This window comes from Colletotrichum godetiae (genome assembly GCF_030913485.1).
Source record: "Colletotrichum godetiae strain CBS 193.32 chromosome Unknown BDP55scaffold_69, whole genome shotgun sequence".
NCBI classification, from domain to species: Eukaryota; Fungi; Ascomycota; class Sordariomycetes; order Glomerellales; family Glomerellaceae; genus Colletotrichum; species Colletotrichum godetiae.
Genome location: NW_026851317.1, coordinates 1 through 26,708, shown reverse-complemented (window position 1 = coordinate 26,708; position 26,708 = coordinate 1). Strand labels below are relative to the sequence as shown.

The 26,708-nt window shown below is 49.6% G+C and overlaps 10 protein-coding genes and 1 pseudogene across 11 annotated transcripts; 9 read left to right on the top strand and 2 right to left on the bottom strand.

The window, feature by feature from the left end:
• The first annotated feature begins 869 nt into the window (after positions 1 to 869).
• BDP55DRAFT_773095 (uncharacterized protein) lies at positions 870 to 2,850 on the top strand. Its single transcript, XM_060581163.1, has 7 exons — positions 870 to 1,093; positions 1,153 to 1,379; positions 1,439 to 1,578; positions 1,628 to 1,680; positions 1,736 to 1,777; positions 1,839 to 1,952; positions 2,016 to 2,850. The coding sequence occupies exons 1-7, from the start codon at positions 941 to 943 to the stop codon at positions 2,535 to 2,537; spliced, it is 1,251 nt and encodes a 416-aa protein (XP_060423492.1). The 5' UTR covers positions 870 to 940; the 3' UTR covers positions 2,538 to 2,850.
• Positions 2,851 to 2,978: 128 nt separating this feature from the next.
• On the top strand, positions 2,979 to 5,589 carry BDP55DRAFT_637538 (uncharacterized protein; the record flags this gene model as incomplete). The annotated part of the gene is made up of 8 exons (XM_060572995.1): positions 2,979 to 3,000; positions 3,161 to 3,216; positions 3,635 to 3,912; positions 3,981 to 4,218; positions 4,276 to 4,354; positions 4,388 to 4,472; positions 4,604 to 4,725; positions 4,994 to 5,589. The coding sequence occupies 8 exons, from the start codon at positions 2,979 to 2,981 to the stop codon at positions 5,587 to 5,589; spliced, it is 1,476 nt and encodes a 491-aa protein (XP_060423491.1).
• A 3,591-nt stretch (positions 5,590 to 9,180) lies between these two features.
• BDP55DRAFT_681578 (uncharacterized protein) lies at positions 9,181 to 11,360 on the top strand. The gene is made up of 3 exons (XM_060576204.1): positions 9,181 to 10,038; positions 10,106 to 10,186; positions 10,262 to 11,360. The coding sequence occupies exons 1-3, from the start codon at positions 9,519 to 9,521 to the stop codon at positions 11,152 to 11,154; spliced, it is 1,494 nt and encodes a 497-aa protein (XP_060423490.1). The 5' UTR covers positions 9,181 to 9,518; the 3' UTR covers positions 11,155 to 11,360.
• A 63-nt stretch (positions 11,361 to 11,423) lies between these two features.
• Positions 11,424 to 13,608, top strand: BDP55DRAFT_681575 (cytochrome P450). The gene is made up of 4 exons (XM_060576203.1): positions 11,424 to 11,744; positions 11,810 to 12,571; positions 12,624 to 13,087; positions 13,179 to 13,608. Exons 1-4 carry the CDS (start codon positions 11,530 to 11,532, stop codon positions 13,397 to 13,399), a joined length of 1,662 nt encoding a protein of 553 aa, XP_060423489.1. The 5' UTR covers positions 11,424 to 11,529; the 3' UTR covers positions 13,400 to 13,608.
• Positions 13,609 to 13,652: 44 nt separating this feature from the next.
• Positions 13,653 to 14,884, bottom strand: BDP55DRAFT_720388 (endoglucanase-6B; the record flags this gene model as incomplete). The annotated part of the gene is made up of 2 exons (XM_060578468.1): positions 14,177 to 14,884; positions 13,653 to 14,116 (listed from the first exon to the last, which is right to left on the bottom strand). The coding sequence occupies exons 1-2, from the start codon at positions 14,871 to 14,873 to the stop codon at positions 13,653 to 13,655; spliced, it is 1,161 nt and encodes a 386-aa protein (XP_060423488.1). The 5' UTR covers positions 14,874 to 14,884.
• A 1,987-nt stretch (positions 14,885 to 16,871) lies between these two features.
• On the top strand, positions 16,872 to 19,046 carry BDP55DRAFT_681573 (cytochrome P450). Its single transcript, XM_060576202.1, has 5 exons — positions 16,872 to 17,278; positions 17,343 to 18,068; positions 18,116 to 18,308; positions 18,364 to 18,460; positions 18,532 to 19,046. Exons 1-5 carry the CDS (start codon positions 17,126 to 17,128, stop codon positions 18,902 to 18,904), a joined length of 1,542 nt encoding a protein of 513 aa, XP_060423487.1. The 5' UTR covers positions 16,872 to 17,125; the 3' UTR covers positions 18,905 to 19,046.
• A 145-nt stretch (positions 19,047 to 19,191) lies between these two features.
• Positions 19,192 to 19,262, bottom strand: BDP55DRAFT_t313 (annotated as a pseudogene). The gene has a single exon. The product of its transcript is annotated as a tRNA-OTHER (tRNA).
• Positions 19,263 to 19,762: 500 nt separating this feature from the next.
• Positions 19,763 to 21,767, top strand: BDP55DRAFT_593551 (family 26 glycosyl hydrolase). Its single transcript, XM_060570953.1, has 4 exons — positions 19,763 to 20,269; positions 20,332 to 21,341; positions 21,399 to 21,590; positions 21,653 to 21,767. Exons 1-4 carry the CDS (start codon positions 20,110 to 20,112, stop codon positions 21,707 to 21,709), a joined length of 1,419 nt encoding a protein of 472 aa, XP_060423486.1. The 5' UTR covers positions 19,763 to 20,109; the 3' UTR covers positions 21,710 to 21,767.
• A 2,322-nt stretch (positions 21,768 to 24,089) lies between these two features.
• On the top strand, positions 24,090 to 24,467 carry BDP55DRAFT_681570 (uncharacterized protein). Its single transcript, XM_060576201.1, has one exon. It carries the CDS (start codon positions 24,130 to 24,132, stop codon positions 24,433 to 24,435), a length of 306 nt encoding a protein of 101 aa, XP_060423485.1. The 5' UTR covers positions 24,090 to 24,129; the 3' UTR covers positions 24,436 to 24,467.
• A 107-nt stretch (positions 24,468 to 24,574) lies between these two features.
• Positions 24,575 to 25,703, top strand: BDP55DRAFT_374072 (nucleoside diphosphate-sugar hydrolase of the mutt family). Its single transcript, XM_060567120.1, has 4 exons — positions 24,575 to 24,814; positions 24,883 to 25,190; positions 25,250 to 25,265; positions 25,322 to 25,703. Exons 1-4 carry the CDS (start codon positions 24,801 to 24,803, stop codon positions 25,548 to 25,550), a joined length of 567 nt encoding a protein of 188 aa, XP_060423484.1. The 5' UTR covers positions 24,575 to 24,800; the 3' UTR covers positions 25,551 to 25,703.
• On the top strand, positions 25,702 to 26,666 carry BDP55DRAFT_374064 (uncharacterized protein). The gene has a single exon (XM_060567119.1). The coding sequence runs from the start codon at positions 25,880 to 25,882 to the stop codon at positions 26,507 to 26,509; it is 630 nt and encodes a 209-aa protein (XP_060423483.1). The 5' UTR covers positions 25,702 to 25,879; the 3' UTR covers positions 26,510 to 26,666.
• Positions 26,667 to 26,708: the final 42 nt, after the last annotated feature.

The window sequence follows — 26,708 nt, the reverse complement described above, 5'->3', positions numbered from 1 at the left end:
GAAGCCGGAAGCGCGCAACGCGGGTAGACGGCTCCAGGGTCGTGGGAACTTTGTAAAATGCTGTTTCATGCAATATAACAAGGAGAACCTCAGGGGAGCCGCATTGGATGTTGAAGACTATCCTAGACCAGCCACCAGGGTTCAAGACATCACTAATGATGAATGATGTTCACCCGTCACAGTCCGCCAGTTCCAAAGGAGAATTTCTGCTGACTGGACTCGATTAGTGAACTGTCTAAAACCTAGCTTCAGTACGGATTGGTTCAGAAATGATGATGGCGTAGCGCCACAGGTCTCGGTTTTAACCAACGGCGAGCCTAGATCACCTGTGGCTCTGGGGAGGACCAACGTTCCCGGCTGGCCCTCCGGTTCCCCGAGCAAACCTTCGATCGGACGGTTTGGTCCTCATGTGGTATCCAGAGTGGAAAACGACTGGGGCAGTTCTCCTATGCCACCGTCGTTATCGAAAGCGGAGCGGGCTCCGTGACGATATCCCCTTGACCCGTCGAGGATGCGAGCAAACGGAGCAGTCCGTACGCTGACACCGTTCGTGCCTTAACCACCCTCAGTCCCGAGAGATGGACTGTACATCATAAGCACCCAATTCAGACCTTCCCCTGCAATGGCCTCACGATCGGCATGGAACTTGCTAGATATTGTGAACACTGAACCAGGAGCACCGAGCAGGGAACAGGCACAAGGCCCTTAAGGAGAAAGAAGAGCAGTGACACATGAGCGATTCAAGCTCCCAGGCGCACGGGGCTACATGCTCAAGGTCATCGCGTCGACATCTGCTGAGAGTTTTTGTCGGGTTGTTATTTACACTTTGTATTTCCCGCTCAATCTCCTTTCATCTGACTTAGCTGCTGGGTCCGGCTATGCTTCTGTTTGTTTTCATCTTTGGCTGTTCTTCTCATTAAGTTTATTGTTTGAGGACAAGATGTCCGCCGCTGAAGCAAACGCATTCATCCAGGAGGTCTGGGGCTTGCAGGGTGCTGCCTATCTCGTAGTCGGATTACGATATTACAGCCGAGCCTCTACCTTAGGATGGAGGAAGTTTGCTTGGGATGACGCTCTGATGTTTCTAGCAATTGTAAGCATTTTCGTGACTAAGTCAATATTGAACTTACACTTGACTAATCTCTCCGATAGCTGGTTTATACTGCAGAATCGGTCGCGGCATATTTCGTCGTAGCGTATTGGAAAGGGTTCGCCAACAATGGCATGACAGACGATCAACGAGCTGCTCTAGATCCGGCGTCACCAGAGTGGTTATTGCGCGTCAATGGCTCCAAGACGCATGTCATTGGTCTTCTGCTGTACACGACTCTGCTATGGCTGTTGAAGGCATGTTGGGTAGTTTACTACTCTCGTCTCACGTGAGCGAAACCCACAATCCTTCTTCGAGATCGAACCTTTCGGTGCTAATGGTTGGTAGTGATGGTGTTCACAAGATGAAGCGAGTCATCTTCTGGGCGATGATTATCATGCCCATCACCTACGTCGCCTGTCTTCTAGTCGCATTCATGAAGTGCATTCCATTCCAGAACCAATGGCAGATCAACCCATCACCGGGAAGTAAGTTACAACTTCCATCCTAGAAAGTGATTGCACTGACTGAAGATAGACTCTTGTATGCCTGCCGTTTCCGTGTTACAGACTACCTTTGTCATGGCCATGGTAAGTTGCGTTCAGTTTGCAACAGATCCTCACTGCATCACTGACGCTTGACTAGAACACGGTAACGGACTTTTATTTGATGGCTATCCCGCTGCCGGTATGTTGCGCATCGAGACATAGTTGATAGGTGATTCGGGAGCTGATTTGACATGACCCAGATGGTGTGGAAGTCCCATCTTCCCTGGAGGAAGAAGGTCACCCTCATGATCATGTTCAGCGGTGGCTTCCTCGAGATGACCTTTGGTATCCTCCGTTGCGTCTCTATCCTCACAGTAAGTTAACGTCGTCAAGGTTGTAGGTGCTTCAGACATTTACTAACAGCATTTCTTCCCCAGGTCGGCGACACCGACCCCGCTCAATCAGGCTACTGGTCTGTACGAGAGTCCTTCGTATCAGTAGTGCTCACCAACATGCCCATGGTCTACCCTCTTTTCAAAAGCGTCATCGACAAGAGCCGCAATGCGAGTACAAACAAGAGCGGCGCCATGGGGGACAGTCAGGGCTATCGCCTGGGCAGCTACCCAGGGAAGCAGGGACCCCGAAGTCACCCGCTCTCCATTCCAAACGAGACCACCTGGGGATCGGACGAACACATAGTCTCTAGTAGTGTAGAGAAGAATATCGCCGGCGGAGAGGAAGCCTCGATTGGCTCTACCGATAAGCCCCAGAGTCCTTACTTGCCACAAGGTTCGAACATTGCTGAAGTCGCAGCAGAACCCGTTAATAGCAACCGGCAATCGATGAGGGCAAGGCGGCACCAACCTGATGTTGACCCAAACAAGATTGTCGTCACGACGGAATACACTATTTCGAGGGCAACACCTGAGCCGAATGGGCCTCGAATGGGGAGATACTGATGTGTTGAGGAGGGGGGCTAAGGCAATTTTCTCACTACCGAGTGGTTCCAATTAGAGCTATGACATGTAATAAAAAGAGCCCCAGGGATATGATCCGTATGTCTGCACTGCTGGGAATTATGGGTGGTACGGATGAAAAACAAGTAGCAATAATCCGATGTATACTGCTAATCAATCCTATTAGCATGATGTTTGTTACCTATTTGCTTCCTTGCTCAACAATATGCTAGAAACGATACGATTACCATTCTTATCTCACGACTGTCAACAGTCGAGGAGTCGGTGAAGGATGGATTATACCAATCTCGGCAACTGGAGATATCATATTGAAAGATACCAACAGTCAGCTTGAAACAGAGTCGAGCATGGACCTGCGATCCACTCTCCATTACTGAATGCGACAGATAGCTTGACAAGCTCACACGCCGCCAGAAATCCAATATGACCGACTCGGCGTTTGCAGGTACCTCAGAACCTTAAGCATTACTTGGTAGAGTTTTTCTCCGATTTATTCACTGCAGTGATGCCTTTTAGGCGTTCATAACACTCACTTGACACTCCTCGATATCCTGGAATTACGTAGTATCGCAGTGCATCAAGTGCTGTACCTTGTACCATACAAGCACTCGTACCTCCAGCCTGGACCGAGACTGAGAGTGGAACGCTTTGTTACAAGGAGGTATGTTAGGTACTGCTTAGGGCCTTAAGCTTTTCCTGACACGATTCGGCTTGGCCCACGCAGGAACATGATCTGCTAGGCATTTTGAAGCAAATCACAATAAACAAATTCCAATGAGCAGTAACTAAGAAAAGCTCGTGTACCAGCTATGGAACCTGCATCCAGAAATGCCAGTAAACGGGACAACGAATAAATTCCCGAGCATCTCCTTGTTGTTTCCCGGGAAATCCTTTTCCTCCACTCCACCCCTCTTCCTCCAACATTAGCGAAGGCGCCAGCCATTGTGATGAACCTGAAACCCCCTGAAGGCTTGAGTTCTCAGCAGCCTGGGCCTGTGCGACTGGCTGTTGCATACTTTCAAAGTCTGGCTACTGAAGTGATGACCTAGGTGTTTGCTGTTCGAAACCACTGGGCATAGACCCCACAGGAAATCCAGACTGATGATAAGCTTGCTGTGGCTGAAGAGGTGCTTGAGTATGACCGGATTACTGCGCGGAGAACATGTTTTGGGGTGGTGTCTGTGTCTGTACCGTTGAAGGCTGCGGTTGATAACATGCTTGCGGCTGCTGCTGCTGTTGTTGAGGTTGTGCCGTCGACGGCCATGAGGAAGTTTGATACATTGTTGGTCTTCGGAAGACTCTGCGTGAATACTCGATCACAATATTGGAAATTGCAGAAACCATCGGTTTCAACAGCGTAGGTCTCTTGCTTCTCGGCTCCAACACTATAGCGAAGGGTGCTAACTTACTATGTTCACCGGCAAGACTCGAAACCATGAAACAACAGTTCGACGGGTTCATCGAAGGTTTTCTTTCAAGATCACACCAAACGACGTCAATGCAGATACGACGCAATACAAACTCATGGGAGGATGTGATGGCGGAGGCGGGAGCTATTTCTGACAAGTACAAGAAACAGAAGAATTCATTCGGCTGCAGGAACCAACTATTCACACGATCATCTCGTCCAGTCGAGTTTCTCATCGAGGTGATGCTCATCGAGGTGATGCCAAGTGGAGACTGCTGGAGTCCAATATGTGGTGGTCTGAAACTACCTTAGTTTGTGGTGCAAGTGATGCCCGAGGACGATGTCACGTTGAAGTCTTCTCCCGACGTGACGAAGGCTGCAAGTCGTCATCGTGAGTTAGTTGGCATTGTTCTAAACTCTTTAGATGCTTTGGTCCATGAGATTGATGCCACTAAGACCTACGCCCGGCTTTACGAGTGGTCACCGCGCATTCGGCACGCCGTGGAGGCGTAAGATATTACAGTGCTTGAGGCGATTGAGGCAATGGTATCAAGGCTCGAAAAGCCTATGAGAGGTATGTTTTGCTCATTGACGTTGGGTGGAGAACGCCGTTCTTTTTTCTTTCGCCAACCCATGTTAGAGGCTTTGGGGGCTTCAGAGCAGGTGTCAAGTCGGTCTTCGCCGGAGAAGAGTACGGTTCTGAGCTGCGAAAAAAGGATAACCACGTGTATCGAGAAGACTTCGGCGTAACTCGAAGATGCGGTCAGAGCATGCTTCCATCTAAAGCTTGACGATGTTGCTAGTAACGTGCTCACCGCTAGGAGGACCATGGAACAGGTCCAATAGTTCCAGAGAGAGGAGTCACGCAACAAAGCGGCCGAGGCTGAGAAACACACAGAAGGGTTTCAAAGGTCCTTTGAAGCAATGGGATAGCTTGAGACTCGTGTTCAAGGCCTTGAAAGAGAAGATCAATGTTTCTTTTACGGGTGTAGCGTGTCTTTTAGCATTGTTCTACTGACTCTATCAACAGGGCAAAAGGAGGCGCTCGAAGCATTGAGGTCCAAGACTAGCCAGCACCATCCACAGCCGCAGCAACAGATCAACTATTATGTCACTCTCTCTATGCCTAGAGTCACGGGTTCCATGCTACTGTCGACGCCCGGATTTGGGCTGTTAGCGAACGCTGAGAACCAGGCGCTTTCCAGTATACAGAAAGAATCGGAACTTGTTTTCTTTGTGGGTAACTCACTAAGCCCTCAGAAACAAGGCCGGCTAACCTCGATCAAACGAGATCAAACTTTTCAAAATTGGTCCAAATCTACGAACTCTCAAGTCCTAGTACTCAGCGGCATGGACTTTGATGTACTGCACACGGATGTTGTTTCGACTCTGAGTTACATGTGTTCCCTACTGGCTCGCACAATTTCCCGCATGTATCACGCTTTTCCATTGGCCTTCTTTTGCCGGATTCACTGCGATCCGGAGGGGCCACTTCCGGGCGCTACCGGCTTGTTAAGATCCCTGATCCCACAGATCCTGCTGTCTTCAAATGGGCAAATCGACATGGATTTCCTGACGGAGGCCAGCTTGCACGTCGTTCAATATCTTGATATACAGGTCCTATGAACGGTGTTCGAGAAACTCGTAGGGCGAATTAGTTCAGGTCTCGTTTTCTGCATGATTGATGGTATCAACTTTCTGGAAAGTGAGGTCCACATCAGAAAAATGTACCCTGTCATGCGATGGTTGGTATGCTAGTGAAAGATATTCAAGCGCGTAATAACGGTCTTGTATTCGAGATGATGGTCACGAGTCCTGTCAGGAGTGAGTATTGCCGTGTCTGGTTCCTTGGTGCCACTGAGATGGCTTCGTCGGGGAGCTTCCTGTTCGACGATCAGGTTTTCAACCAGCTCAGAATGGCAAAATTCGCTGAATGGGCGATCTTCTAAGGTTACGGCTTCACATGAGTGCTCAGTCTAGGTTAAATACCAATATTGTTGTGATCGAGATTGTTTACCGGATTTCTTACATCTGTATGGTAGCATAGTAATTCCAAGGAAACCATTCAAATTTGGGCACAGAATTGGTATTAAAATCGCGAGTCCTCCGATCTTCTCCCATCTAGACCTCTTCTCAACTAAATCTCCCCGATGGCTAGACCACTCGGAATATCTAGCAACTGACGGCGGGCGTGGCTCCGCGATCGGCGTCGGTCGTGGCAGGGCAGCCACTGATGCACTTCCGGCAAAGCTGTCCGCTTCCTTCAGCCTCCGAGCTGCTGCAGCTTCCATCGCAGCGGCCGGCATCGAAAGACTTGTAGTGGCAGTCGTAGCAGTCGCGACGCACGAGGTTGCTGCCCTCGGACGCAGTAGCAAGGACGCCAGAGGCGACCAAGGTGATGGCGGCGACGATCGTGGGGAACTTCATGATTGCGATTCGGAGGAAGTATTTCGACTAGAGGGTAGGTAGATTTCTTTCAGTTCTATATTGAGGAGGAATTCGTGAGGTGTCCCGTCAGCGCTGGTTCGGTTAATGCACTGACCTCGGAGCAATAATTGAAACCAATACCCGATCAATGACGTGAAAACTGTTCTACTGAAAGACTATAAGAGAAGGGATAGTCAGCTTGGATATATTCAATATTTATAGGTCAACTATAGCTCTTGTTCAACTCAGCAAAGAGCAATAAGTGATCGCCCTCCCTGGAATAACATCGGGGGATGGTCCGAGTCAGTCCTCGTGTTTTCCTCGAGAAGTTGTTCCACGATCGACAAACCTTGTTCTGGAAAGTTGCCATTCATAGCGTTACATGTGGATATTTCTTACAATGAATGTTTTCACTTTAATTGCAATCTCAAGCACGGCACCTACAATACGCGTATACTGCATTTTGCTCGTCATTTAGAATCCAATGAAATCTCGGCGACCCTCACTGCCTTCCGCCGCGAAATATGTTTCCTTCTTACTGTGAACTCCGGAGCTGGTTTCATTTCCAGTTTGACGAGTACAATGCTATCGATGATGGCCAAAGTCAGAACGCAGACGGTTTTGTGGACTTTCAAAGTTGAGTGAGTTGGCAGGGCCATCATCCGTACTTGGATCCGAAATCTTTTCATTCCATCATACTGCCTACATTCATCTAGCAAAATCTCTCGTCTCCTCAGTGCGACAGGGCTGGTGGTCAGGGTCGGCTTCCAGGATCCCGGAACAACTTGAATCGCTCTCGTGTTGCTGGTGTATCTGAGTCGTCACTTGCAAGGAACGATGACCAGGAGTAGGTTCGAAATGCCGGTGTGCCATCGTCAGTATCCTTAAGTAATCCTGCATGCCGTGGGATCCGAGGGCCCCCATTTGCGATCTTTCCTTTCTACGGTATCAACGGCGTGGTACCGTCACTGCTGGGCAAGTCATTCACTGACCAGTAGTCCTTGAGGACTTATTCGGTCAATACAATCAGGTTGAGGATTTCAGGCTCAGGCATGCCACTCGCTCTCATGGAAAACGAAAATTAGTCTGGAATTATGATGTTCAGTCTTCTTTCATTTACATAACTACCAGCAAAAGAAGACTTACATTAGCTAAGTAGGTACACAGCGGAATTGCGCGTGTATATCCGTATCGCTTGTAGGCAAAACTCCAAATCCATTGCGAGACCGAGCCGTCGGATCCGGTTCGGGAATCAGACCAACTGAATTGAATGTAGTTTGGGGGGAACTAATAAATGTAGCGAATCACACGAGCCCCTATACGGGTACGCAGTTGGCGACTTGTCTGAGCTCTGAAGCCCCGCAGACAGAAACTCTCCCTCTCAACATCCGCCGTCCTCTGAATCAGACAGCATGGTAGTTTGATCCTTGGTAGGCAATCCGCCGAGGACTACTTTGCAGCCAGGAGATCGTTCCAAATGTCTCTTGATATAGCACGCCTTTGATAGTTGTCTTCGACAAACACGGCAACGTCGCCTTGGATCAGGTACCTTGTTCTTCCTGGCCCACCTTTTGTGGTAACGCCAACTGTGCTCGTCTCGTTCCTTTGTAGATGCAAATGTCTTGCAGCACTTTTCGCTACGACATTTGACCCGTTTTTCATGTCGCCTCTCGTGTCGCCTATTGGTAGGTTAGAAATTGTGTAAGTTTGGCAAGGGTTGAAGTAGTCGGACGCACCTGAATTTGTCACCCTTCTCATACCACTTCTGGTGCTTAAGGCAAAATACATATCCTGGCTGTGATACTAAGTAGTTTGGTTTTAGCCATGTCCAAAGCCGGCGAGAGGGGTGAAGTACCATGAACGATAAACGTCGGCCTTCCATGCTCCTCGGAGGTACCTGAACAGAAGCCAGCCGGCTCGTGATGAGGCGAGCGTAGGCCAGCAACATGTGGAAAATCCGGCAACTAAGTCGTCGGAGTAGGATCATCGAGAGCACTCCGGATGTCTTCTTCAAGATTGAAGAGATTGTATGGTTGTACGGTAGGACCAGGAGTGTACATCATGGGCTGTGATTGAGTGTCATAGGGATACTCGTTGTTTATCACCGGAACGTCGGTCGTATGTCCAGCACAGTGTATGTGAACTTCATCCTCATTGTATATCGGATACTCCGTAGGTTGAACCAAATGGTCGGTCTCGCGGTAGCAGGGTAATTCAGCGTCGATATCTTGAAGGGTTGGGTCAAGGAAAAGGACCGAAAACTGATCTGTTTCAGTCAACAGATCGACTGGAGTCACCGGATCTGACGGTATCGACGTAAACCCTTCACTGCCTGGAAGCTCAGTGAGCACCATGCTAGGGCTATCCAGATCCTCATATTGCTCAGGAGGTATCGAAAAGTTCATGATACCAGTTGATCAAATGTGCCGCAACCACGTTAGCGAACGAAAATTACGTCTACTCCGGCAGCGGTTAGAGCAGGAAGGATGATATTTCAATGTGTCAGAAATATTGGCGACGATCCATGGTCAGGATATATACATTCATATCATGCGGCCGCAAGGGAAGTCGCAAATGCTGTGGGGTTTGCATCGGGCCGGTATGCTCGGCACCGGATTCCCCAACACATCAATAGCCCCTGATGTCACGAGACTTAAGCCTATCACCACTTCGGACCTTATCTAGATCAGTCTGACTTTCGAGCTTCGCGGAGAGGCTTACCAATGAAGTGAAGAAGCGCAAAGGCCTGTTTCTGGCCGGCGCGAAAGCTTTGGAAGTCTAACCTTAAATTCGTTGGGACGAGCTCATACTTCTCGGAATGGTGGGATGGCCTCCTGCTGCTGATACACGAAGTACCTAAGGCATACCAGAACGATCGCATTAACATCTTTGGTCACCTCGTCCCGTGATTTACGGCCATTGCTTGTCGCAACATTTTTCCGCTTTTCATGAGGTTGCGAATATAATGTAGCTACCTTAGTGCCAACATCAGAGTCGCGCCGAAGGAGGTTGGTGCTTTCGACTTGCAGTTGCTTACCACGGTCCTTTCGCAACATTTGCCGCATCACTATGATGTCCGCTGCAGCCGAACAACGTTTGTACAATGCGTTTCTTGATGCTGTGTATAGATGTTCATTTCACCGACGCTAATTGCTGCTACAGCTGAACTTATCTCGATGAAGTCTCGAGTCATCAACAAGTTCTATGAGCCCTTAGTCCTCCTCAAAGCATTGAACGATGAAATGACAAACCTGGCCGAGTTTGTCGATCCAGAAGATCTCAACTATCGCGGAGACGTTAAGAAAATCTTCCAGGCATTTGTATACAAGCTAGCCCATGTTTGCGACAGTATCCCGGGCAACGGGGGCGGCACTGTAACCTCAATCATGTTGCTTCGCGGTTCTGGGAGCGCAAAGGTTGAGTATCACCTTGCATCAAATCAGCGAAGTCACAATGATCTTGAAAATATTAGAGCTTACATTCGACATCTACTCGAGCGAGTTGACAGGGCATCAACGTCAGGAAACGTCTCGGAGCTGCGCAAGGACTTGCTCAACGCAGTGCTCTGGTTCAACAGACCTAGAATCAACTCCTATATGAGTAGACTCGAAACAGAAATCCAGCTTTGCATCGACAATAACCGAGATGGTAGGTCGAAATGCGGAACAATGGTCAGCCAGCATTCAGGTGCAACTAACTTATGGTATTTCGATAGAGAACTCAACTGTCCAAGCCCTGAGGAGGACTCTAGACCTACTTGGATTTCACCATGCCAGAATGGCTACCCAGTCCCAGTGTTAGCAATGTCCCATCCAATTGCATTCAAGGGTGTGTATTCAGGAGTGGTTGACCTAATAGGAGAATGCCACAGACCTGCACAGATGTAATATCCTTCTCCACAATCTGATAAGCTTGAAAGCGTCGGAGGTTTGGGGACACATCGACCAACGAGCCACAGGAATTCGTCTGAATGGAGTAACAAGCAATTCCTCTGCTTGTTGGCCCGAGACGCGACACATGGTTAACCGCCTTCTGTCATATTGCAAGGATATTGAGTTCTTCATTCTTGCAAAGGACAATTGGCCTGAGATATTCCGTAACTTCGAAATCTTGGCCTGTCCATCAAGTCAGCCGAACAAGTGTCCAGGGCGGAACAAGAGTATGACCGCCGAAAGCATCGTTGGTCGCATGACCCGCAAAGAACACCTCATCGAAAGGTTTAGAGAATGTGTTCATGACCTGCAAATCATGCATCTGGACCAAAGGATTAAGACAGAATACCAGAAAGACAACTTTCGCCCCATTGTTCACTCAGAGATCTTGCTTCTCAATCACCTCGAGAAAACAGCTGGGAGTGTTTCGCCCACCAGATTCTTCAAGGATTGGATGTATATTGGTAGTAGCAAGCCCATCTGCAGGCTTTGCGAGTACTATTTCGAGGAGCACCGGTCCGGCGTCGAGCACCGGAGCAGTCATAAGAACCTTTACATCAGCTGGCGCCTGCCTGATGTCCTCCGTTCCGAAGGCGATGGAGGAGAAGAAAGGCGACAAGTTATGTTCGACAGATTGCTTCAGAGAATTCGAAAAGATGCTTTCGATCTAGTGGAGAAAAAGGTGAGGCCTACATTGAGAAATCACGATTCCATCACCTCATCCGTCAGCATGACTCTGCAAGGGAATTGGAGCGAGCCGTCCGACATATCGGAGGTCTTGTCTTCAATGGGAAGCCTGAGATTGAATATCGACGAACATTCTGAGGAATAGGTAATGCAGAGAGTCAGGGGATCTAATTGGAATGTCAAGGCATCTTCACGAAATTCAGGTTCAATATCAGGATGCTTGTCGCCAATATTTGACGCATGAAGACAAGATCCCACCGGCGAGCTGCTTGCCTATAGTAGGACTCGCATTCTTATCCGCTAACTGTCCTAGTTAATTATTAGCGCAGTAATATGGCCGAGCTCAGTCATGTGATGTGAGGCACCCGTAAGCGCCGGGGCGCTTTGTTTGTGGAATCCCTCAGGTTCATCTTATGGTCATAGACCCCGCACCTGTTGGTGGCGTGAGGAAGAGGCGCGATGTTTGCGTTCCACAACATGCGACCTGAACACCTTCCCGTTGGCCAAACCAGCAGTCTTCATGCCCACAATGCCTTCCAAAATGTTGAGAGTATTTGAGTGGATCTTTAGTCATCCTACAACGGCGGTCATAGTACTTTTGATACCCGTACTGTGCCTCCTTTGCCTACGTCGGTCAAGTGAAGATGAGCCGCCATCACTCCCCGAGATCATACCATTCATCAGCAATACCTACCAGTACATGACAGATAGCAAGACGCTCATGAATCGTGCAAGGTATTTCAATAAGAAACGTTCCAATGCTCATAGGGTTGAAGCGCAGCTGACTCTGATCTTGCAAGTCGTGCCATGAAATATAGCAACATCGTCAAATTCTACTTGGGCCCCATGCGCGTTTATTTCGTACAAGGAGGAGAAAGCGTTCAAGCAATGTTCCGCTCATCTACTAGCATCAGCTCGAACAAGTTCATCCTGCTCGTCATGCGAAATCTGCAAGGTTCAGCTGAGAAAGATGTCGCCAAGTTTGCAAACGACCAATCAGGGCGACAAAGAATACCCGCGCCAGGCTACGAGAATACACCGCAAGAAGAGCGATTCTGGTACGCTCTGCACCATATTACCGCCGAAAACCTATCACGCGCGGAGCCCACTTCTCATTTAGCAGAGAGTTATACGAAATTCTTCAATGAAGCTTTGGAAAAGCAGCCTCTAGGCCAATGGGCGACTGTTTGTCTTCTGGGTTTCTTGAGGAAAGAAATGTGTTCAAGCGCCATCAAATCGTTTTGTGGTACCAAGCTATTAGAGATGGTCCCGGACTATGTTGAACAGTTTTGGCGATTCGATAGCATCGCTTTCCAGGTTGTGTACGGCCTACCGAAGTGGATCAACAGCAAACCGGTGAGTGAACGCGATAAACTGAACGGCATGACGCAAAAGTACCTGAAAGAAGCCTTGGAAAATTTTGATTGGGATGGTCCTGGGGCGAAATCTGCCTGGGAGCCCACATTCGGGTCAAGCTACGTTCGCAAGATCATCAAATGGCTTCAGGATACAGACATGGCTCCGGAGACCAAAGCTGGATTCTACATGATTGCAATTTTTGGGTAAGTGTAACAACGTATTGATCTTGGATTAATTTTGACGCTCATCGGTTAGTATAAACGCAAACACCATACCGATTACCACATGGGCGATGATTGAGCTCCTGCGAGATCGCGAACTGTTGCAGGCGGTTCGCAGCGAAGCTCTCCAGACCCTAAACGTGGACCCCGTCACCGGGAAGCGATCCTTCGACGTGTCCAAGCTTGTCTCCATGCCGCTGATGCAGTCTGTGTACACAGAGTGCATGCGTCTTCACGTCTCCATTGCGCTCTCCAGAGAAGTCGTCGAGACTACCACGCTCCACGGTTTTCGCTTGAGAAAGGGTTCAATGATACAAGCTCCGACGCATCTTGTGCACTTGGACGAGAACATATGGAACCATGGAGGGCATCCTGCTGCGGAGTTCTGGGCAGATAGACATGTCAAGCATGTCAAAAAGGTGGAAGAAAATACTGGTCGACTGACCACTGAAAGGCAGTTCGTCTTGGCCGGAAAGTCCAATGAATTCATCCCCTTTGGTAAGTGAACTCCTTCAATATTTCTATCAATGACTCAGGACGTCTTGGAACACCTTGAACAATAGACCAACTGATATAATGGCTCTCACAGGTGGTGGACCTTCGATGTGTCCAGGGCGGTTCTTTGCCAAACAAGAAATTCTCCTTACAATTGCCATCCTTGTCACAAAATTTGACATGGAGTTTGTTGAGTGGACAAACTTGGACGGATCAAAATCTGATCGATCCCCAATGGATGATGAGCGGTACTTTGGTACAGCTGCTGTTCCGCCGGATCGCGATGTCAAGGTACGATGGAAGAAACTCTGGTAATTCTTGTAGATTTACGTGTCGATATGATATGGTACATGATGTAATATACGCCAGGGCATGTCGATGGTCCTTGATATTTCAAGCATGACGTAGGTGTCCACAACTTCGACTGACTGCAGTATTATCGTATACTCTCTGGTTGATTTGTGCCTTATATACTTCTACTAATCAAATACCATAAACAAGAAGGAACTCCTACGAACATAGCCCATGACTAGGCAGTCCTTGTAGGAAATGAGATAAAGACTACTTCTCAGGCGTCACTCGGAAGGATAGATGGGTCCGCATTCTCGACCAACATCTGCACATATTCGTCAAACCAAGCACCAGCTCTGGGCGCACCCTCAAGCCCGCAACGTCCATCACTCTCTCCTCCGGGCTTAACCCACACAATGGAGTCGATGTGGGTGTTATTCACCGGCGTGCCGGGCTGCATACCGAAGCCGGCGGGGTGGACGTTGCACCATTCACCCCACTCAGCTCTGCTGTTGGAAACACGGCCTTGATCAATGATGAACCGTGATGGCAAGCCTTCGGCTTCAAGATGGGGAGAAAGGGATAACGCGTAGTTGTTCTCGTCATACGAGTTGCTCCATTCTGTGTAGTTTGCGCGAGGATCGGCGTGGAAGGGATTATAGTTTGAGACGTTGGTCGAGAAACCTCGGATCTTGGTGTTGTTGCCAGATTTCTGGACGACCTTGGCAAAAAGTTTTGCGGCTGTGTTCATTGTCAGTTTATATCCTTACATGTGGCTTGGATGTTTTGACAGATACTTACAAGGCGCCAGGTTATCGTCCCAGCCTAACCAACCACCATGGGCAGCATCGATGTAGAGATTGACATGATCATACTGCAAGCTTGAAATGGCATACGCAATACCTTCCTCATATACCGGTTGCGCCTTGGCACAGAACTCGACTCCCAAGTTCGTCACAAGGTTCGCCAGGGAATCTGGCTCCAGAACAACCGCAAAGGTCAAGTCGCTGGCAGCAGCCAGCTTCTCTGCGTACGGTTTGATGAAAGTCGCCTTGTACAACTCAAGCCCATTGTTCTCGCTGCTAAATTCGCCGGCACTCTCTCCTGCACTGCAGTCTCTGTCGGGGAGGTCGTAGAGCACTAGACCAACAATCTGCTGCTCGCCCGTTTTGGACTGGACGGCACGGGCTCGTTCAATAGCCGTGTCGATATTGGCAAGACCCGCAACGTCCGCAATCCAGACAAATGTACCAATGTCCTGGATGGTTCTGACCTTGCCTGCGTTTACTGTGTCTCCCTTTGCCACGAATGCATCATGAGTCTGTTCAAGCTTATCGGCCCAGTCTGGATTGGCGTAGAGCTTCTTCCCGTCGAATGGGTTTGTTGTGTCGTTGCCGGTGCCTCCACGGCGAAAGTGATGCCCTCTAGTACCAAAGCGTGGTGATGCTGATACTGCTCCAAGAGTGGAAAGAAGAGTGAGAAGTGAAGCGAAATGCATTTTGACGATTGACCAAACTGGATGGCGAAACTCCAGCTATGGCAGCTACTCGGACAGCAGGTTTGCTTTTGAGGATATCAACCAATTCGCAACATTTTTTCCGTATAGAAAAGTTGCTGCTTCTTATAGCCCGAGACTTGACACATTGATCTCCTTTGCTATGGCGGCATCTCTTCCATCAATCCCGGAGCAAACATTGCCATGTCTAAAACGGGATCAAGGACGCCTCGTCACAATGCGACGGTTTTGCGGCACCAAAGGACCGTAAATACAGTCCTCCATCCGAGAAGCCCATTTGAGAGAGGATCGACGCACAATCCAGGGCAAAGCACCAGATTTGGTGCAACATGCGGTGGTTAGATGTGCGAGATAGATTGCTGTACCAAACAATCGTTTAATTCCGGCTGCCGTGCCTGGCAGGCGGCTAAGATCTGATTAGTTGGAAGATAGCTATATGCTCGAATTGCCGAGCAAGGCCAAGATCCCTGATTGGATCCGACAGCTTCCCTTCCGAAATCCCAATTCGGAGCCACGTGCCGGGCCGCTCTCCTCTGGACAACTGGCCTCTGGACAACTGGCCTCATGAAAATCGCATTGTGGACCTGGAATGGAACGGTAAAGACGTCGAGTGTTTCAGAAACATTACTTACTGACGATGGGGGTGGTGCACCTGGTCTTTAATACTCCTTGGTTCGGGTTATCGGGTAATCGTACCGTCAACCCATGGGGCATAAGGACGATCACACATGGGGCGTACTAGAGTCCAGCTGGCCTACCGACATAGAGCTTCTTTAATGTTGTGATTGGTTTCGAATAATTTCTAATCGCTTTAATCGAATGAAATCTTACGGAGCGGTATGCTATCCAACCATGAAGGGCTGACTTACACTACCAGCCAGTAGATGCTATGCGTGTGGCGACGAATCATACCGCCGGGCTATTTATTGCCGTTGTATAGAGAACCTCGAACCCTCTCGTTGTATTTTGCTTCAATTCTACGAAGGTACTCTGCATCTTGCGACTTCCAAGTCTTCAAATCGAACTTCCATCTTGTAAACTACACCATGAGCCCCCCCTCCCCCCGCCACTCGTACGATTATTGCACGAACTTGCTGATTTTGTTTCATTCTTCATATCACACGAAAGATAGCACGAAGGTCGAGGCAACCTTGAAATCTCGAGCCTACTTCGCCTAGGGGCATGGATCGCGCGTAATAAGATCTCGTCGCTCTTGACGCCCCTGTCTTTGAAGGAGACTGGAGCTTCGATCCTATACATCTTTGTCATTTAGTGGAGAAATCATTGATACGTGAGAATAACTGCAGCATTCGCCAGTGTTAGAACTATGTCTTACTCCTGAAAGGACAGCAAACGTCCAGATCATCACCATAGTGTCGAGAGCAAAATGCGCAACACCCAGTTCATCTAAAATCGTCAGTAGAATGATTTTAGGGTACCCAGGGGCTTTGTCATCCTCTATGCCACACTCATCGATTTATGCCAATGGCTCTGAAGTGCCAAGTGATGTCGAAGTACTGCCAGAAAGCGTTCAAGCCATTCTTTTCAACGGCGCCGACCAATGCATTCTTGCCAGGTTGATTGTCACACGAGCTAGAAGACCATCCTTGCAGATGTCAGCATCTTAGCGGGCATCCTACCTTCCAAATCGACGATTTCTATGCTCCAAACAGCCAACCGTCTGACCGCCAGCTTGGCGCGGATATGCCATGAAACATAGAACGAGTGTCGGCAGCGTATCGCCGTTCAGGGAATGATTTGGCAGTCGAAAAAGGTTCCACCACTGTTATGTTTACTTTTTCCTTTACGCAAGAAACAAGTTGCTTACGCCCTCGCGAAACCTAATGGCTCTAGCGCTGATATGATATGCCGAACACGGTCAGCATTTCGTATTACGCGAAGGATCCAAGGTGGCAGGGTAGCAGGGTCTCAGTAAGCTTTCCTCCGCCTCCGTCGGCGAAATTTGCTCCCTGATTGTACGTCACCGCTAAGGTTTGCGACAACGAGAGGACTAAAGGGCCCCAAAAGCACGTGGGGAACGCGGAGATGCCGTTCTCGTCATCCGTAGTCCGTTCGGACTATATGACAAAGTGCGACGTTCATCGTTCAGATGGTGTCGTACAGAGTAGAAAGATCCGATTCTTCCGCAAGTCGAACTTCAAGGGACGTTTATCGACCTCGTCGATCTCCATCTGGCCTCATAAGTCTGTGCTCCTCGGAATATCGAAAACACTATGTGGCTATTATGGGCACCGGTCGTTCTCGCGGCTGTGATAGTCGCATTTGATCGACTGCGCAAGAAGATTAAGCCGAATTATGGGCTTCCACTCGTCGGGTCTCCTGATGAACAGAATCTGTCCTCCGCTATCATCGACGGCTATCAAAAGGTAATAAGGCCACAGGTCCCGTTCTCTTTAGCGAATGGTCAATTAATCAAGACTCAAATGGCAGTATCCAGACACGGCTTTCGTGGTTCCAAGTGACCCCCCACGGGTCATGCTTCCAATGAACCTGTACCAGGAGGTCATCCAAGCACCAGACACGGAGATGTCCTTTGCGGCTGAGATCTATGACATCTTTCTCGGCCGTTACACTCACGTCGGAGAAAGTCGAGGAGAAGTAATCGAGGCTGTACGGGTCGACTTGACCAGGAATATGTCCGGTGTCCTCCGACCAATACAGGAGGAAGCCCAGTTCGGCTTGAACCAGCTAATTGGGGATTCGGCAGAGTGGAAAACGTTCAATTCGTACCACATGGTTCTCCGCATGATTGGCTTGATGAGTGGCCGAGTCTTCGTTGGCCTGCCTTTGAGTCGCGAGGAGGATTGGATCCGGGCTTCGATCACCTTCGCTACGGACGTGGGGAAAAGTCGCATGGCTGCCCTCCAATGGAACCCCTGGATCAGGCCTTTTGTTCTTCCGTTTCTTCCTGAAGTGCGGCATACGCGCCGTGCGCTCCAAAAAGCAAACGAGCACATGCGACCTCTGGTGAAGGAAGTTCTTCGAAATGGGAACTTGCCTGACGAAAAGCCGGCGAAACCAGGCGCTCCTGGAGCTTTTGTATCATGGATGATGAAGTATCTGAGCGCTAAAGAGAAGACTCCTGAGACGATGGGGACTAATCAGATGTTGCTTTCATTCGCTGCCATTCACACAACTTCCGGAACGACTACGTTGGTAGGAAAGTCGATGGATGGTTCAAAGCTCGAGCTAACGTCTCCTAGGCTCTGCACGACTTGCTTGGCCGCCCCGAATACATCGAGCCTCTCCGTGAGGAGATTGCGGGAGTCATCAAGGAAGATGGTGTAGAAAGTGACGAAAACGGACAAGTGTTTCTATCAAAGTCTTCTGTGGGCAAACTGAAGAAGCTTGATAGCTTCATCAAAGAAAGTCAGCGCACAAGTCCATTGAGCCTTGGTAAGTCACTATCCTTGTAATAAACTCAAATTCAAAACTCACCTGGAGAAAAAAGCCGGGACATCTCGAAGGCTTCGCAAAGATCAAACCTTTTCAAATGGCATGAAATTGCCTGCTGGAGCAGCCATTTCCTTTCCCTTGTGGGCCGTGTAGTAAGTCTCATTGAAGCCTCGAGGCATGCGAGCACATTCTTAACGTTGGACTGAGGCTCACACACTCTCAGTAACTCTACCACAACGAAGACCTTCAGCCCAGAGTACAACGCCGAAACCGGCAACGCGTCACCTAGCGAGTTTGATGGTTTCCGTTTCGCTCGTCTTCGAGACCAGCCAGGTCGTGAGATGAAGCACCAAGCTGCGACCACAGGGCCAGATGCGTTCAACTTTGGGCACGGCCCGCATGCATGTCCGGGGCGCTTCTTCGCTGTTTATGTGATCAAGTGCATATTCATCGAGTTGTTAATGAACTATGATATCCATCTGAAGGGCAGTGCTGGTCTTGAGACTACGGAAAGGCCACAGAATCAGATCAAGCAAATGATCGTACAGCCAAACTTTGGGGCTGAGGTCGAGGTTCGAAGGCGGATGAAGGTTTGAGATCCGGAATTGGCTACCTGTGAACACAAAGGGGGGGCTGAGGTGCTTTAAGTAAGACTCATTTTCTAGGCGAGACGAGGATTTTCAACCCTATTTAATGACAGCAGAGCAAAATGCAAGATTCTAAAGTTGCAATTAAAGAGGTACATAGATGTGAATGTTCGACTATCTAATTCAACGACAAATGGGCAAAAATGGGCAAAAAGGTGGTGTCAATCGCTGACGGGAATTGAGCCCGACGTGGCTGGTATATGTTAGTTGCTGCATTGATGTTGACGATCGCTGAATGAAACTTACGGGTCGAACCCACAACCTTGAGATTAAGAGTCTCACGCTCTACCGATTGAGCTAGCCGGGCAGTTATATACAACTGCTGGTTGTTGAAGTCACGCCTTCGTCGGTGGGATCATGTAGACGGGGCGCGATACCCTCGAGACCCGAGGCCCAAAGGCACCAAAATTTTCGAACTTAGGTGAGGCCGAAGTGGACCGGTGAGCCGGGCCAAACCATGTTTATGTAAAACCCTTGGCGGCGGTCCACCGGCTGTGTAATCGACAAGGACCCATCATGAAAAAGGAACTGTCAAGTTCGGATGAACAGCCGGTGAATCGTCCCCAACAGACACTTCGGACGGCGGATGTGCGAGAGAAAGGGAACAGAGATCACTTTGCTTGGATTATATTTAGATTGCGTGACCTCTATCTGCAAAGAGATGTGTCTCCTGACATCTGGCCTCAGAAGCCACGAAAGTACCGAGCCGGGGTCGGCCCCGCGCAAAGTGTGCCTCCTTTTCACAGGCTCACAGCACACGGAGCGTCACACTCCGTCTTCAAATTTATGAAAGCCAAGCCCCCTTCCGCCATCCTGGTTCGATATGATGAGGCCCCGGCAACTATGCTGCTCAATCAAGAGAAACGGGATGGGTTGTGGAGACGCAAAGTTAACCTCCGTCACCCCTGGAATCTTAACGATCGCCATACCCTTCCCCCATGAACCCCCTACAATAGAGGGTGGATTGACACGATGAGGGAGGATAATTTGGAGATGGAAGGAGAGCCACCCGACTGTCGTTTATAATAAGCATAGATATCCCACCGGCAAAGCCATACCTCTAGTTCTTCGAGACGACTCCCTTTCGACCGATCTTTCCAATTCCTTTTTCTTTCTTAGGTTGTAACACCCCCGCGTTGATCTTCCGTGAAATCATGGCGAGATCTACTGCGCTTTCGCTCCGTGCCGTCCTCGCGTTTGCCGCTGGCGCGTATTCGCAGAACTGCATCGGCAGCACCGGAGCCAAGGTCTACGAGGCCGAAAATGGAGTTCTCAACGGTACTACCGTCGCGACTGAGCAAGCTGGCTTCACAGGTATGACACGTTTGACTGTCAATCCTGCCCGTGTTGCTTGTTAACCTTGCCGTGCTCCACAGGTACTGGCTACGTAACCGGCTTCGAAGATGCCACTGACAAGGTTACTATCAACCTTGACTGCCAGGGTGAAGGTCAGAAGCTGTTCGACCTCAACATTAGATACGCCGGCATATACGGCGAGAAGCGCACGAATGTCATCCTCAACGGCGGTGCCGCCAGTGAGGTTCTCCTGGCCGCGACCGAAACCTGGGCCAACGTCTCTGCTGGCCAGGTGCTGCTCAACGAAGGCAACAACACTCTCGACATCGTCACGCACTGGGGATGGTACCTTATCGACTCCATCACTCTCACACCCACCGAGGCCCGCGGACCTCACAATGTCAACACGGCTCTCGTCAACGCAAAGGCCAACGCCGATGCCAACGCTCTGTACACCTACCTTCGCTCTATCTACGGCAAGAACATCCTCTCTGGTCAGCAGGAACTCAACTACGCAAACTGGGTTAACGAAACCATCGGCAAGTCACCCGCCCTCGTCAGCGTCGACCTGATGGACTACTCGCCCAGCCGCGTTGAGCGCGGAACCGTCGGCACAGCGGTCGAGGAGGCCATCACCCACCACGAGCGCGGCGGTATCGTGTCCGTGCTCTGGCACTGGAACGCGCCCACGGGTCTTTACGACACAGAGGAGAACAAGTGGTGGAGCGGATTCTACACTCGCGCCACCGACTTTGATGTCTCGACTGCCCTCGCTGATACCACCAACGCCAACTACACCCTCATCATCCGCGACATTGACGCCATTGCTGTTCAGCTTAAGAAGCTTCAGGATGCCGGTGTTCCCGTTCTCTGGCGCCCGCTTCACGAGGCTGAGGGTGCGTGGTTCTGGTGGGGAGCCAAGGGCCCTGAGGCGTGCAAGAAGCTTTGGGCTCTGGTGTACGACCGTCTTACCAACCACCACGAGCTGAACAACCTTGTCTGGATCTGGAACTCGGTTGCTGCGGACTGGTATCCCGGTGACGATACCGTAGACGTTCTTAGTGCTGATGTCTACGCTCAAGGCCACGGAGTAAGCTCTTCTTCACTCCGTTTCACTATGCAGAACCCGTCGCTAACTTGACCACAGCCCATGACAACTCAATACAATGACCTCATCACGCTTGGCCAGGACAAGAAGCTCATTGCGGCCACGGAGGTCGGCAGCGCTCCCTTCCCCGATCTTCTCCAGGCGTACGAGGCCCACTGGCTGTACTTCTGCGTCTGGAGCGATGGCTTCATCAACAACACCGAATGGAACAGTGTCGATGACTTGAAGAAGGTATGTAGCATAATGAACCCCTGTCTGAGGCGTGCTACACATGTGGAACTAACGCTTGATAGATCTACGAGAGCGAGTATGTCCTCACTCTTGACGAGATCCAGGGATGGAGAGGGTGAGAATTGGGGATTTGAAAAAGCATACATTCTTCTGCTACCTTCTCTGTAAATAATTTTGACAAATCTGTGTATAAAAATCAAAGACTACTGAGTCTCGTCTTCGAATTCACGATTTTGGTATCTATGATGTCTCGACGGAGCTCGCCAGCAATGTTTTCAGACGCTTGGAAATAGATTTCACGAAAATAGAATCGCTCATTTGTGACCGGTGTATTTACTTCTGGCGAATGCATCAGCAAGACTGCCTGGTTGGTTGGGGTTGGGTTCTTATATGTACCTTTGCCCGATTCCTGTTCAATACTTTTTTAGGTGTAATATGTGCATGGCTGAACCAGACAGAAACCTGAAGAAAAAAGAAGAAGAAAAGTTGCTGGGATTAATCAATTCCCTACCCGGATGAGTGGAACTGGGTCTGAGCAACGTGATCCAAGTTCCTCATCGAAACCATCGCTGCTCAATTTGCCGGCAGAAATCGTGGACCAGGTTATTGCTGAATTTGGCAATCCCGAAGTTGGGCCAAGCTCGCACAAAAGGCTGGTACCAAAAGTTAGGTCGTCGATATCCATCCTCAGCCAAGACTATCAAGAGTTCGCGCCTGACATGTCGCTTCTTGAACGCAAGGGTCTCGTCTCTGCTTGCGCCTGTCATCGTGGTGGAAGATACGAGGGGTTCCATTCATCGACTGTCCAAGATTGCCGAAACATCCCCTAATACCCAGGAAAGGGATCACACGCATCCATGGTCTTTGTCTTCCACTCACACATGTTGGTAGCTGATATAGAACTATACTTCACCGCTTGCTGGAAAGGACCTGACGGAGGTCATGAGTGATGCCAGTGACTTCAATTGACCATTCCGTGCGGAGTGAACGGATGCATGGATCAGCGCCGTTGCGAGCTGCTTCAGATTTCACGGCGCTCGAACCCCCCAGCTTTGCCGAAGATATGCTCTCTCGGATGTTAAGAAGACGCGTCCGTCACGAAAAGAGCGCGTTTGAATACCCCTGGCTGAATGGCTATCAGTCTCAATTCTCCACAATGTGACAGAAGAGCAGGGAGTGCCTGACCGTACAAGATCTTGACGGCATCAGCGTGTTCATTCCTGGACGCAACGCTGCAATCGACGAGGAAGGTGGGGACGTAGAGCATAACGAAGGTGACGACGAAGAGGATGACGAGGAGGACGACGAAGAGAGTGACATGGAATATTTCCGTCCCGAAGGGTCTGACGACTTGGAGCTCGACGACAACCCTAGTGGGCATACTCCTAGTGAAGAGCTTAGAGCCACTCAGTTTTGGCGTGACCGTGGGATCCGTGGAAAACCAACCTTCAGAGACATGCAGGCTTATATGAATGAGTGAGACTCTGATTCAGACATCGATGGAACGTTCTATGATAGGGAGGCGGGAGAGTACGAAATGCGATACAACCCGCGCCGGTATAGGGAATAATAGGCGGGAGGAAGTATCGAGAGGACTGTCTACGTGTGATAATTTGATATCATGCTCGGGTTGGATTTGAAAGTTCGCAGCCAGGATTGGATTATGTCCAACCTGAAATGTAAAGCAGCTTTGTCATCGCCCCCTCATCTTGATGAATTTGATCTCGTCCTTGTCGACTGCTCTTCGCGAGGATTGCGTGAGTAATTCGGAGTTTGTTTTCTGAATGTGCGCATGGGTGTGAGTATCAGACAAGCATCAACACAGCGATTGATTGTCCTTTCTTCTCAAATCAAGTAAACCACCTTTCGTTTTAGGATTTGGCATGTTCCGACATCTGAAGGTCACCATCAAGAGTCTCCGTGAAGATTTCGCTCACAAAGTGTTGAGGGGGATTTCACGTGGCGTCACGGGCCAGAACGCGACACGCCCTACCCAAACTCAGATTACTATTCCTAGTTCACAACTCCGGAGACATCCAGCATCTCGAACAATTGCCCTCAAGTGCAATAACCTCGGCCCTCGAAACTGAGTCGTGCTAAGACGCTCTGTTGAGACTTTCCAAAGGCAGGGAGTAGGTTTCTGCAGGCAGCGAGCGTAGTATACCCAAGAATAGCGCCATTCACGTTTGATATGCAGAATGTTTCCGCAGCCATCAATCAAACAGAGGTAGGAGAGCCAAACACCAATCCAAGCTAAGGACTTTCTACACTATACCGGCGGTTGATTAAAGTTGACCCGACCTTCAAGAAGATTATCAACCACCTCCCGGAACTCAGCCTGGAGGACTAGAAAGCACGGAAGAGAGCAAAACCAGACGAACTCAGCCCCTACTCCGATTTTGTTGAACATGTATTCACCATTCGAGCATATGTTCGGAACATTCTCAATCCAATAAACAGCAGGCTCCTGGACCAAGTATGTTCCCATGTCAACAGCGTGTCGGCGCAGGAGAGCGACTCCACCTGGTCGCAACCACGCATGAGGCGCAAGGTAGACATCGAAGCCCTCAAGTCTCTACGCCTGACCTGCAGACGTTTGTGTGAAACAGCATCACCTTATTTAGTTCCCACCGTCACTGTACACGTCACACGAATGTCTATCTATCGACTGAATGCAATTTCTCGACATGCGAGTATCGGACGACGCGTGCGCTGCATCCGTATCGCGCTGGGCTCAAGAGAACGAACCCTCTCCGATGGCGCCCAGCGGACTGAATTACCAACCAAAATTAGATCTAGGAAAGGCTGTGTGAAAGGAAAACCTTTGGATGAAGCCAAAGAGTGACGGAAATAAATGATTCCAGCCTCCCGAACCTCAGCAACTCGTGTCGCTATGTCAGAGTCAATTGAACGCGCCTCGTTCCTTTGACCGAAGATGCAACCCCGCACTTTTGGCTTGCCCCTCCACCCCACCAGTTTTTACCCCTCCATGCTTGAATGGTGTGAATCGTAAAAGAGACCACATTGAAGATTCTCACCAATCCAGGCTTGCATACGTCGGAACAGTTGCTTGCTCAACATGGCAGACAAATCGACTCCTCACGTAGTTTTATCTGAGCCTCTGGTAAGGCGGAGGAAGTTTAATTGACATCCTGGATCACCAAATACGGCTAACGATCCATCCTGCAGGAGATTGGAGATGCCAAATGGATGACATTGGTCAAGTCGGTATCCCTGAAACGAGCATGTTGGATGGAGCTACAGAGCCCAATGGATCTAACCGGTCGTCTAGGATTAACTACAGAGACGTCGATGGTAAGGAACGCGTCTGGGAGGGAGTAGAGAGAAAGACGCGCGCGGCAGGCAGCTCCGTCGACGCGGTCCACATCATTGCCGTGATAAAGAAAGACACTGGCCTAGAACTTCTTCTTCAGCGGCAATTTCGCCCAGCTGTTGGCAAAGTCTGCATCGAGCTTCCCGCGGGGTTGATCGACAAAAATGAAACAGTCGAGCAGTGTGCGGTCCGCGAACTCGCTGAAGAGACAGGATACGTCGGTACCGTCAAGCCGAATCCTGGAAATCGTCGCAAGCTTTATGGTGGTAAGTCACCAAGCCAATCTGAGCTGCATTGACGACCTTGAGTGCTAATGTCCTACAAGCTCCTGGCTTCTCCAAGTTTGTCACTCTCAATCGTTGCCAAATCTCATCGTTGGGATACTTACTTCCTTTAGCTCCTGTTCTGTGATGATCCATGTGGATATTGACATGGGGGCAAAGGAAAACCGCAATCCAAAGCCGCGCCTGGAGGAAGGAGAGTTCATAGAGTGTTTCTCACTGCCCTTGGACAGTCTCCATGTCGAATTGGAGAGGCTAGAGATCGATGGTTTTGCCATCGATGGAAGACTTGGATCTTTGGTGGAGGGGCTTCAAATGTCTCAAACGTGGCAGGCTTATGACTGAACGACTAGAGAAAGCACCAAAGATGACCAGTATCTCTGATCTGGTTGAGCATACACTCTTTTAGGTAATTCAACAACCTTTTCCTTTCTTTCTTTCCCTTTTTTTTTCTTTTTTGAAGTTACTGGTAGTCTACCTTGAATCCCTGGGCTCAATGAATATAGCACCAATACTTCGGCGTTCTTCAAATACTTATCGCGTCCAAGTACGCCCATTCGCGGTCACTCGTGTATATTCATCGCTATCTACCCGTAACTATGACTAGCAGGGAGTCTCGCTCTGGCAGCCAATGAATTGTGCAGTACGACTTTGTTCTCGGTGGCTTCGCGTCAATGACTGCGCCGCATGAGCTTGCTGAAACCAGCTTCTGCAGAATTAAGGTCTTCATCACAAGTCGACCGGATACAGCAGTGCATTTCGCACGCCGTCCGATCTTGGGGTCGTATAGGGAATTCATCCTCCATGAGGTGTCTAAAGACATCATCGACCATGATATAGGAGTGTTCCTCGATTACGAACTAAGCAACATAAGAGAGAATTGGAATGCAGAACACGACGCCACACTTGACGCAGACTGGCCGGGTGCTGAAAGACTTCAGACTCTTATACAGAAAGCTACTCCGCTATTCATTTTCGCGGCGACCGCTTGCCGCTTTGTACAAGATTCACTGCTCGGTAGCCCGGAGACCCAATTGATGCGGATCATTGAACACCAAAGTGTCAATGGCGGTACTACGATCAACGACAAGCTAGAGGAAACTTACCTCCCAGTACTTGAAGGCCTATTGATCAAAAGAAGCAAGTCAGAACAAGCCGTCATCCTTGCGAGATTTGGCGAGATTGTTGGCACCACCATCCTGCTCGAGAGGCCGTTGAGCGCTGAAGCCTTAGTGTTGGTATTCCTATCACAGGGATGGTTCGAACCGTGGGTGACGAAGAGGTCAAAATCTATATATATTTAACTTCTGCGTAAGGTGTAAAAAGGAGGTTCTAACCGGAGGTTGGGTAGACCGTAGATCTCGTAAGTATGGTCTGTAAGTGGCCCCTGCGCGGGCCCCTTGCCTCGAGGTCGAATTGGACTTCCAATCCGACACTGACTATCTCTCTCTTTCATCGCCCAACTACGGCGGTTGGAAGTGTAATTCGATCTCGGGCTCCTTC